This window comes from Gallinula chloropus (assembly GCF_964237585.1).
Source record: "Gallinula chloropus genome assembly, chromosome: 1".
Taxonomy (NCBI): domain Eukaryota; kingdom Metazoa; phylum Chordata; class Aves; order Gruiformes; family Rallidae; genus Gallinula; species Gallinula chloropus.
The window spans coordinates 13,662,724-13,675,235 of record NC_140085.1 but is presented as its reverse complement, the minus strand read 5'-3'; the positions used below and the strand labels follow the sequence as shown (position 1 = coordinate 13,675,235).

At 37.8% G+C, this 12,512-nt stretch overlaps 1 protein-coding gene across 1 annotated transcript in view; it reads left to right on the top strand.

Moving 5' to 3' along the window:
- The window catches only part of CCDC146 (coiled-coil domain containing 146), a gene marked incomplete at its 5' end in the record, with an annotated part of 68,682 nt that overhangs the window by 19,404 nt on the left and 36,766 nt on the right, over positions 1-12,512 (top strand). The window contains one exon of the mRNA XM_084267963.1: positions 10,677-10,759. Within this exon, the coding sequence (XP_084124089.1) occupies positions 10,677-10,759 (83 nt within the window). The remainder of the gene's footprint in view (positions 1-10,676; positions 10,760-12,512) is intronic.

Here is a 12,512-nt window from a genome sequence, read left to right as displayed (position 1 = left end):
CAGTTTATTTTTCATTTAAAGATGCCTGGCTGATCCATCTCTAATTAAAAAAGTAAAATAGTAGACATTCTATGTAAGGTAATACCGGGCTATATCTACCATAAATAGGCATATTAATATTTTTTCATGTGTGCCTTTGCTTTACACTCACTCTCAGTTACGCCTTCTTTATGTGCCATCATCTGCATGGAGCTTTTTTAATGTGAAATACTTTGTAGTAGTGCATGAGCCTTTCAACAATATATGGTTACAAAAGACTCCGTATCAAAATAAATCGACAGTAATATCTCAGGCTCATTCTTGAAGTGTTTGCCTTTTATCTTCTGAGTTAATGGCTTCTTGTATGTGGAAGCAATGCAGCCAAGTCACTTTCCTTTAGCCCAAGAAGTTCAAGGAACTGTAGAGCTTATGCCCTCACTTTGTGAAATAATGCTATGCTGTATTTTAAAAGTGAATGCTCTCTTCTTATTAATTGTATTTATGGTTTTCTTGGAATAGGAAAGAGAAATAATTTGTGAAGCACTTTGTGAAATAATCACTTTGCAAAATTATTGAATTTATTTCAGCTTCCAAATAGAAATGGCTTAGAAAGTTGATTTTTTTCCGTGTTAAAAAGGGAAAGCAGATTTGCATATATTACATTAATAAACACATGCATGTGATATTATAGAAATGTACTTGCAGCTTTGTTAAAATTTTGCTTATCACAAACTTGAGGAGAGAATAGAAGGGAAGTTTGAAATGTTTGTGTGTTTTTGTGCAACTAATAGTCACCCAGGTTCAGTTAAAGTTGTTTATCACCTAAATTAAATGTAGAGAAAACTCAGTGATATATCTTTTTCTAGCTAATAGGCTATGAAATACTCTTTTCCTGGGGTCTTCCCATACTTATCCTATAAAATCTGCTGCCTTTCAATGTGTCTGTATGTACTTACAGATGAGAAGGATTCTACCTTGTTTTTTAGCTCAAATGATAGTTTAAAAAGCATAGTGCATTTTTCTTTATCTTCTACCATCATAACCTTTTCCTGGAATAATGACTGATTACTGAAACAAGGCTTATCCTTCCCTGAGTATCTGCAGTGTAGCTATTCCTGTCTGGACTTTAAATGTTTCCCAATCTAAAAAATGGAATGCAGAATTGCACTGAAATACTAACTGCAATTTATGGGGTAACTAAATATTTACAGTCTTATATTAGTTATTTTTATCTTCTCTTAAAATACTTTGAAAGATGTGCTCAAGCCTGAAATATTGCTGAGTAGAGAAATTCTAGGTAAGTTTGGAAGTGTTAGTCTTCTATAACTGGGTATGAATATTTGAGGCATATTGAAAAAAGAATTATGACTGAATAAACAGTGTAATTATTGTATTTATTTAGCATATATAAATTGCAATGCTTTATATGAAAACAGAGTTTAGGTCATCTAAACATCTGGTGCAGAGTCCGATTTAGTCATCTTTGGCTCCCTTTACTGTCAAAGGCAAGTAACAGCCTCACTGTGGATCTTTCTTCTGTCTTATAAACTATGGAAAGCAATCTGATAAAAATGTATTTATTTAAATTTTATTATTAAAAGAAATAAGAATCTTAAATAAACTGGCTTAATTAATATTTTCTACTCTGGCATCTCTTTTTGCCTTCCTTGTGCTTCTTGAAGTCTAAAGTCAGTTTTTAACTACATGGTTTGGAAAAAATATGCAAGATAAGGTAAGGAAGTCAATGTTTAAGGTCAGTATACCTTAAAGTCTGTATCTTTGGAGGGGGTGGGGGGGATAAAAATTAGAGTGAGCTTTTGGCACATCAGCAAAATACAGAGACTCGTGCAATGTTTATTCAGCCTCTGCATCCTCACTCAGTCACTGCATTTTCACAGTTTGACAGGACAGGACCGACCTTGAGGTAACCTGGTCTAACTTTGAAGCTATCCCAACTTTGAGCAGCAAGCTGCACTAAATGGCATCCAGAGGTTCTTCCTTTCAGCCTTAATTTTTCTGACAAAATTCTGAGAAATTTCTGAAAAATTTCTCTTGCATTACATGGAGTCTATTTTAGCTTTACTATATGTTGTAATAAAAATTATGTAACCAAAGCATTCTGGAAATTTGTGTATTTCAAACTGTAGCAAAAGTAGTGAAGGTGGTAAAAGCTGTCATGTGTATTATTTAGGAAATCAGATGAGATGGTTGTCACAGAAGTCCTTAGAACCCTTAAATTTTCTGGCATCAGGACTGGTAGTTTTTAGAGTAGTTTTCTTGTGGTTTGGTGGTTTTTTGTTTGGTGGGGGTTTCTTTTAGGAGAAATCTATTGCCACAGAGGTTACAAGTATTACCACTATAGACCATTAAAATGTTGTCCTTCATTTTTGGATGCTCCGTCTTGAAGTAGCCAGGACGTGGTCTTCAGAAGTACTGAAAAGTCAGACATTCTCATGAATTGAGAACAATATAAACTAATCTGTTTGGCCATTTAGAAGCCAAGTTACTATGCTGCACTTTTCTTCAGTTTATTATTAACTGAAGATTAATTATCAGTTCTTGTTGATGGCAAGGGTGATGCAGAGGGCCTGGAGCAGATGCTTTTTGTTTTCTATTTCTGTGCAAACAGTTCTGCACTGCTTTAGGACAAGTGCAAGCTCACTTGTGAGCTCATTCTAAACAATGGGCTCGACTTGAGAAGAAAGTTTCAGTTCCCTTAGTACAATATGATGAGTCTAAGCTTTTGTCTAGATAATTCAGAGATATCAGGCACAGGCAAGTCAAACACCATTGGATAGCCTAGCTCACCTCTTCTAAAGGATGAAATAGATTTTGTGGAGAAAGATAGCCAGCTATATAGATAGAAAAGTTTCATAGCATGGGTTGAGCATGCTTATACCTGTTGGCCTCCTGCAATGTAGAAAAAACCCTGAAAGGTCAGTGGGAGTCAGTCTTGCCTTCTCCCCACACTGTCCAAACAGTGTGGACTCAAGGGTTTTGACAATGTCTCCTGTTCAAAGAGGAGCACTTACTCTTTTTCTTCACTGAATGTTCAAACATTTAAATATTATCCAAAAGTGGTAAAATAATTTCTTCAAATAAATAACATAGAGAAAATTCCAAGCCTTACATGGCAGACTGTCAAGAAGAGCCATTTTGCAAGTAGTTAATACTATACTGAAATTCTGAGTACATATAAAATAAATTAATCCCTTTATATTCTTCCATTGTCTGTTATTATGAGGCAAAAGACTTGCTGGAGGAGACCTTTCAAATGTTTGAAATAGAAAATAAAATGTTGGGTTAATTCTCTAACTTAACAGTACATATATTCACAATGACTTGTTATAATTAGAAAGCCTACAGCTTAGAATGATGAGGTGGAAAGTATTATCCCATTCTGTTATTTTGCAATCTCTGCAAACATCATTAGAAACACGATAGCTCCATCATTTCTACAAATGGCAGAATCCAAGGACTGTTAAAATTATTGCTTTCCTAGGAAGCTTTCAAATGTTTCACTTACATAATGATTATGAGTAATTGATGTTAATCAGTTTTTTCTTGGTTATGACTATATCTATCTTCCATACTTTTCTTAATGTTTTTTATCAAAAGAGTGTGAGGATTTAGACCAACATTTAGATTGCATTATCTTTTTGAGTTTAAAATTTGGCTTAGTTTTATTTATTTATGAAAAGTCCCAAAGCAGCTTAAAAAAGACTTGACATTCAAAACACAGAACATAAACTTTATATATATATATTTTTCCTCACGTTTGAGTTACAGAAAACTTGTTTTGAAGTTCCAGATGAGTTTCTTGATATGTTACTTTGAGTTCACTGTCAGAAAGCATTGAATATAATCTGCTAAAATGGATAATGTAAAAACAGCTATATGAGCATAAGTATTGTGTTCTTCCTATATTTAAAAGGTTCCTGCCCTGAGGCAGAAAATCCAACTTTTCCTGCTAGAAAAATATGAAGGATATACCCTTCCTTTTCCTGTTTCCAGCAAAATCCTCCACAGTCTCCATCATAGGACAGTACTATTATTTCGTGTGACTTTTCACTGATTGAAGAAAACAAATGTGTTTTGGAATTTGGCTTTGGTTTTGTTTTGTTATGTCTTGGTTTTCTGGTAGAATTGTAAAGCTTCAGATAGTGAGGTAACAAAAAAATGCAACAAAGTTAGAAAATTACCCTTGTGTTAATCAGTTAAACATAACTGTAAAGTAAAAGAAAGGATAACAATAGGGTAAAATAAACATCAAAGAAAATTTAAGTTAAAGTGGAAAGATACAAGAAAATCCAGTAAAAGTTACATGCTTCCATATTTTTTATGTAATGATATTTATGGGAGTATGGGGAAAAAGAAAGCAAAAGTTGCCAAGCAACCATCTATTAGCAGCTAAACCTTCATCCAACTTTCCAATAATTTTCCATTTAAATAAAGAAAATTTATTTTAGTTTATCCAGATGATAGATCAACTTTGAGTGTGTTTAAAAATGTGTGGGGTCCCAGCTCATTGTATAATGAGAAAGGCAAATTACCATTAACTACAACTGACAGGAAAAGGAATTGGAAAACTCAACAGTTGAAGAATGTTTCCTATTTACTCAACTGTATTCCAAACTCCAAATTTCAGATAACCAGTACAACAAAATTATCTCCAGTTCTTTCCAGGGCAATATGGTTAACACAGGACTGAAAAGAGATGTCCTCAGTTTTCTCATTTTTTCCCTTTTCAGTCTAGCGACACGATGAGTCGAACTAAGGACAGCTACCACTTTACTTACCCCAGCAACATGAGAGCTTACAAGCAATAAAATGAACTATGAGTGCATCCTGGAGGAAAGTAACTTCTTTTTAAAATGTGGGATATTAGTCTTGTACACAGTTTTTTAATGAAATACAGATCCAACAGACCAGAAGAAAATTATCACAAGCTTTCATTTAGAAATGTTATGTTTTATCTTAAATTGTTTTATTTGTGTATTCTTGAATGGTGACCTTTTTTTTAACTACCATGCTAGCTTGTTTCCATAAGGTTGAAATCTGGAAGCTCTAATCTTCATTACAGTCACTGCTGCCAAAGTATGCTGGGCTTTGAATTAACTCCGAGCTTATTCAAACAGATGTTGCTTAAACTTGAGTGTTTTTACCAATAATAGAATCATTTATGACTGAAAAGACTTTAAGATCGAGTCCAACCATAAACCTAACACAGTCAGCTGGGACCTCCATGGTTACCCAGGACTGCTGACCAATGATGGAAAGTGGCTTGGCGAGCACTTCCCCCAGTTCCCTCAGTACCCTTAGGTGGATCCCATTTGACCCCATAGGCTTGTGCATGTCATAAGTGATGTAGCAGGTCATTGACCATTTCCTCTTGGATAATGGGGGCTTCATTCTGCTCCCCACCCTCATCTTCCAGCTCAGGGGGGCAAGGTAGCTGCAGAACAATTGGTCTTACTGTTAAAGACTGAGGCAAAGAAGTCATTAAATACTTAAGCCTTTTCCTCAGCCTTTGTCACTGTGTTTCCCCCCACATCCAGTAAGGGAAGGAGATACTCCTTAGCCCTCCTTCTGTTGCTAATGTATTTCTTGAACCATTTTTTTTCTTTTTGGCAGTAGCCACATTAAGTTCCAGTTGAACTTTGGCCCTTCTAATTTTCTCCCCACCGAACCTCACAACATTCTTGTAGTCCTTCTAAGGTGCCTGCACCTTCTTTCAAAGGCTGTAAATTCTCCTTTTTTCCCCCTGAGTTCCAGCCAAAGCTCTGTTCAGCCAAGCCAGTGGTCTACCCCACCAGCTCATCTTTCAACACATATATGTAGCTGGCTCCTAAACCTATAAGATTTCCTTCTTGAAGAATGTCCAGTCTTCCTGAACTCCTTTGCTCTTTAGGATTGCCTCCCAAGGGACTCTATCAACTACTCTCATAATCAGGGCAAAGTCTGCTCTCTTGAAGTCCAATGTAGCAGTTCTTCAGACCCTTCTCCTTACTTCTTGAAGAATTAAAAGCTATCCATTTGTGACTGCAATGCCCAACCATCACAACACCCAAAATTCATAGAATCATGGAATGACCTGGGCTGGAAGGGACCTAAAAGATCATACAGTTCCAAATCCCCTGCCACGGGCATGGACACCCTCCACTAGACCAGGTTGCCCAACGCTGCATCCAGCCTGGACTTGAACACAGCTGGGGAGGGGGCAGCCATAGCTTCTCTGGGAAACCTGTACCAGGGCCTCACCACTCACACAGTGATTATTTTTTTCCTTATATCTAATCTCAATCTACCCTCCTTTAGTTTAAAGCCATTACCCCTTGTCCTATCACCCTATGCCCTTGTAAACAGTCCCTCTCCAGCTTTCTTGTAGACCCCTTTAGGTATTGGAAGGCTGCTCAAAGGTCTCCCCAGAGCCTTCTCTTCTCCAGGCTGAACAAGCCCAACTCTCTCAGCCTTTCTTCACAGGAGAGGTGCTCTAGCTTTCTGACCATCTTCATGGCTTCCTTTGGACTTGGTCTGACAGCTCAGTATTTTTCTTGTACTGGGGACCCAGAGCAGTCACAGTTCTTACTGATCAAGTGGCATGGAGTAGGACCTTTAGAGTCTGTCTCTAGGTGCAGGTTAATTAAATAAAATGTGCGTATACTCAGGTTTTTTTGTGTAGTTGTCTACTTATGGTAGTAGCCTCTAATTTTTACCATGGCACAGCTAGGAAATAGCAATAGTCTATCTATGCCCATAGCCAACATGCAGTTTAAGAATTGATTTCTTACTTACTCTGTGTTAAAACACATCTTTTATGACAGTAAATCCAAAGATGAACCTATTTCAAGTTATACAGAATCTCAAAGGAAAATGTGACTCATCTATTGTGAACATTCCGAAATAGAGGTAAAAAGAAATATTTATGAATTCCAGTTCCAATTCAGCTTGTGATAAGAAATCTAATACTGAACTTGAGTAATAAAGCTGCATGAATGTTTTATCTTATGCAATCTGGTTACAAGAATTTTTATATACTTCTCTGTTAAATCTGAAATCCAGATGCAAAACCTCTAGTTTAGGAGGCAACTGGTATCTAGAAATTCAATATATGGCATTAATGTTCTGGTTGGTGTTTTACTGTGTACACCAGTGTAAGTCTTTTTACTTAGGAATAATTATTATAATACACTACAGTGCTTTATAGGTCCTATTAGAAATATTACCCATTTCCCTGTTTCACAATAGAGTAACTCTGTGAGTGTATGGAAGGAGGATTACTTACAGTAAATTTACAGGCAGGTAAGAGCATATTAGGATTTGAGGCATTGACTACCATGTATTTCTTACAGTCATATACTGGCTAAGAAGTTCAGAGACTTAAATTTCAGCTAAATTACTGCAATTTATATTTGACTGGTGATAATTGTATTAGCTATACCAGATATTTTTAAGAAACGGTGTATAATAGACTCAGAATGCCCATTAGATCATATCTACCATTCAGGACAAAATTCATTGCTATCACAGACATATAAAATAATTTCTGATTCCAACAGCTTCTTTGAAAGCCAAATGGAAGTTTAAAAAAAAAAAAGTTAATTTTAATTACTCTATGTTTGGATTTGAAGGTTGTATGATAAGACTCAACATTTCAGTCATTAGTTAAGGATATAATGCTCACTAAGGATAAATAAGTATCCTTACTTAAGCAAGTTTATATAAGTGAACAATTACTCTCATGAGTAAACATTTGTTCTGGATTGTTGCCCTTAGATTACAGTTTTTGAAATGTTATTTTGATGGCTAACAGGAAACCTAGTAGCTAATATTGTTCTCCAGAAAAAATATGTGAGGATGTTATGTGGAACGGAATGTCAGAGGCAGACAGGATATAGGCAAGCCAAGAAGACCTCATATGCTTGTTGCCATGCAATGGAATAAAGCATAAGGTGTCCCTGCCTGTGGCAGGGGGGTTGGAGCTCTATGATCCTTGGGGTCCCTTCCAACCCAGACCATTCTATGATTCTATGATTCTATACTCTGAGGAGAATCTATACAGGAAAAAATTATTATAATAGTTACTGTAATTTGCTTTTGAAATGGGGGGTGTCCATGGCCATGAGACACAGTATGCGTCAGTACTGTGAAGACCCACTTCAGAAGAGAGAAGGACAATCAGTTTCTTGGCTCTCATTCCATTCTAGATATTAGTAGGAATCAAAGTCATCCCAGCTGGAAAACTATTTACTTTTCAGCAATCAAATGCCAAACAAGGCAGACTCTATACTGTCCACTGAGCAGTGTCTCTAAAAGAAGGTGAGCCCTACCCATTTTCAGTATTTTTTCCAAAAGTTGTTGATCATCTTCTGCTGCCTGTGCATGACCATAGTTCCAGGTCCAAGTGGGAACCTACTGTCATTACAGTGCTATCCCTAATTTTTGTTATCAGTAGGCAGTGTACTCAGGGATTGGAGATTTGCTATTCCTCAGCATGATAGAAATGTGTAAGGAAAACAGTTGCTAGCACCGTTCTAGGCATTCAGTGAATTTCTGTGGGCATCCATTGATTCAGCTAACATAGTTTCTGAAGTTCTCTCCAGTTACACATAATCCTCTACCACATATGTGGGTGAGGCTGCCTTGAAAGCATTATATATCGATATATCAGAGCATCATTTATGACCAAAAATAATACATTTTTTCTACAACAGGCTCATGCTTTTCCTTCCTTCTATTTCATCCCCTCAAGCGGTTGGATCTTTTCTTTCTTTCCCTTATGCCTTCCCAAGAATCATGGAGAAAACAATGTGCTGGGCTTTAATAAATCCTGGCATCAGGGTAGCCCAGCGCTGACTCTCTGATGGATTTCCAAATACAGTTGTTTTAAGGGGAACTATCTGCTGATGATACTTTTCACAGAAATCTCACCCCCTTTGACATGCTGCTTATGCTACCCATACAGTCTGTCTAATGTAGTCCTCAAAGCTATGTGTCTTCACATTGTATAGGACCAGCCTTGCTGGATGTAAGCTCTTAGCTCTGAACTGAACTGAGAATTGAAGTGTAAAAGGTGTAAAAAACTTATGGATATGAAGGAGAAGACATAGCCTTAAGGACAAGTAAGTTATTTTTGCAGAAACATTGTCAAACATGGTGTAAGTCTGTAGTGAAAAGATAATCTGTGAGAAAAACTGGAATTTACAGGTATAGGCCAGGGGGGGCATGGAGAAAGGCACCACCCAAACAGAACATCCATTCCTCCAAAGGAGGATACAAAATAAATGCGTTGAGATCAGGAAATACTTTCTCACAGAAGAGCTAGTTAGTGTTGTGAACTTAAGTGAACAGTACCATTGGATTATTAAGGATGCCAAAATAAATATTTGAGAGTTGCTTATCTTTAATCTCATGCAAACACATGAAAGGCAGATCTGCTTTCCTTTTCTCAGGGCTGCAGACAGCAAAGATTGTCTTTGCTACCATTAAATATTTTGCAATGGATCTTTAAAAAATACATAAATCAAAGAGTTATCAACAAAATCTATACTTCCTTTGACATATTCACTTGGATTCTGTTCCTTGATCATAGGACTGGTCCTGGATGGATTCTCTTAAGTATTCAAGAAAGGGGAATCTACAGAACAGCCCAGATAAGAATCTTTTAAATGGCCCTTAGTTCAGCTTAGAAAAAGGCCTTTCCCTGGTGGCCTTGTCAAACCTAATGGCTGAAGGATTTTCCTGGTGCTATAATAACCTTGTTTATTTATTTCAGGAAATCTGCACAACCTCATTTCTTGGCAGGTTCCCATAAAAATTGGAGATTTCACTTGCTGCCCCAAAAGCTAACTATGGACTTTTAAAGACCCAGATTTTTATTTTTTTTTAAACCCACATCTTACCTGGTTTTCCTTACCTGTAACCAAAAGAGGGGAAGAAAAAGTTTTTCTAAAGAAATATTGCAGGAGATACTATCCTATTGCTGCTGTGGTACTTCCCAGTGGCAAAATTGGGCTCATAGTCCTGATTTTTGCTTTTATTAAAGACTGTCTCTTTGGCCTAAGGTACTGCCCTCAAGGCACCTGATGAACCACATAAGAGATGGGTGCACTGTACCACACAGATAGAGGCTTTTCAGTCCTAAATATGTGGAGTAGTTCGTTCTCGGTGTTTGCCAAAGGCCTGCAGAGGCATTTAAGGCAATGTGTTTTGTGGTCTGCAGATGATCTAACTTGAGCCCAGCTCCTTTTTTTTTTTTGCAACCCTATTGCCTGTGAAGACAACACTTCAGCACAAAACAAACTTCAAGCCTCAGTTTCACTTGTTCAGGCCAGCTGGTATATACCAAAACTGAACCAGTCAAACAATGTGAAGAACAAGTGACTTAGAGCCTGAGTTCAAAGTCAAGAAAGAATTATGAAATATTAATACAAACAGAAAATCAGAGAAGAAATGATGTGGTGGGGAGAAATGTTGTATTGACAGACACATTTTTTATATTCTTACATTTTTCCTTTGAATTATTATGTAAATGAGCATTTTTTTCATTTTTGTATTTGATATGGCTGTGTATGTGATTTGGTATATTACCAAAGACTGTAAACTAACAGGCTGCCAATTATAGCTATAAAAAGTTGCAGCAGAATGAAAATATTAGTGCTTATGAGATTTCATAACCGTCTGTTTCCCTTCCATAGCTATTTTCTGCTGGAAAAATCACAGGCACCAGAGTAGCTGAGCTGAAGGGAAATTACACCCTGCTGCATAAGACTGTGATAAGGTACAATGTTCTTTCTTCAGACTTTCGTGAAGTAGCCAAAGCATTACATGTTTAAAGTAAATTTTCTGCTGATGCTGAGGTCTAAATATCATTTAAGGCTTTCTTACAGTGATTGTTTATAAAGAGAAAGCAAAAATGCAAGGTTGAAAACTAATAGTATTTAATAGGAAGATTCAAGGTAATTTGGAATACGTAAATACTCGTTTAAATAACAACTTTTTTTTTTAATATAGGTGTGATAATAATGGCAATGGAGGGAAGCACAGACTGCAATAGACAATGCAGAAGTTTAAAATAACCGTCTATTTCAAGATCACGTAGCCAGAATTGTAACTCTATGAAAAAACTCTGACCTGCTGAGCTACCATCTTAGAGAGAAACTGAAGAAGCTAAAGGCTCATTTCGAACAATGAAAATGAGACGGTGACACATCTAAATAGGTGTGAATTTTACCATCTGAAAGTTAGGGGTAGCAGTTGTGCCCTGCTCCAGCTCCTCTTGCTGGAGGAGAGAAAAGAGATTATACTTACAGACCAGTGCCAGGTTTGAACAGGACACATGTAAGTGGAAGGAAAAGAAGATGGAGGGACAAAGATAGTGCAGTTGTACATTAGTATTCCATAGAATCATAGAATGTGTAAATGGGGCAACCTTTAGAGGTCATCTAGTCCAAACCTCCTGCAGTAAGCAGGGACATCTTCACTAGATCAGGTTACTCAGAGCCCCAGCAAGCCTGACCTTGAATATCTCCAGGCATGGGGCCTCCACTAACTCTGGGCAACCTGTTCCAGTGATCTACCACCCTCAGAATGACGAACTTTTTGCTTATATTCTATGTAAATCTCCCCTTTTCTAGTTTAAAACCATAATCTCTTGTCCTATTGCTAGATGCCCTCATGAACAGTTCTTCCCCAGCTTTCTTACAGGCACCTTTCAGGTACTGGAAGGCATCTATAAGGTCCCTCTGGAGCCTTCTCTTCTCCAGGCTGAACAACCCAAACTCTCCACCTAGCTTCACAGGAGGGATGCTCCAGCCCTTTGATCATTTTTATGGCCCTTCTCTGGACACAGTCCAACAGGCCCATGTCCTTCTTGTGCTGAAGGCTCCAAAGCTGGACACAGTACTCCAGGTGAGGTGTCACCAGAGCACAGCAGAGGGTCAGAATCACAGCTGTCAATCTGCTGGGTGCATTTCTTTTGATGCACCCCAGGATGCGATTGGCCTTCCGGGCTGCAGATGAACATTGGTGGCTCATGTCCAGCTTTTCATCCATGAGTACTCCCAGGTCCTTTTCCTCAGGGCTGTTTTCAATCACATCATCTCCTAACCTGTATGGATAACAAGGGTTGTCCTGACCCAGGTGGAGGACCCTGCACTTGGCTTTGTTGAACCTCATGAGCTTTCAACTGGGCCCACTTTTCCAGCCTGTCCAGGTACCTCTGGATGGCATCCCATCCCTCTGGCACATTAATCTCACCACTCAGATTGGTGTCATCAACAGATTTGCTGAAGGTGCACTCAATCCCACTGTCAATATCATTAATAAAGATATTAAACAGCACCAGTCCCAGCACAGACCCTTGAGGAACTCTGTCACAGTCTTCCATCCAGACTTGGAGCCATTGACCACCACCCTCTGGATGCAGTCATCCAGCCAATTCCTCATCCACTGAACAGCCCACCCATCAAATCCATATCTCTCCAACTTAGAAGGATTTGTGACTGGTAATTTTGATATTACTTATGTTATAT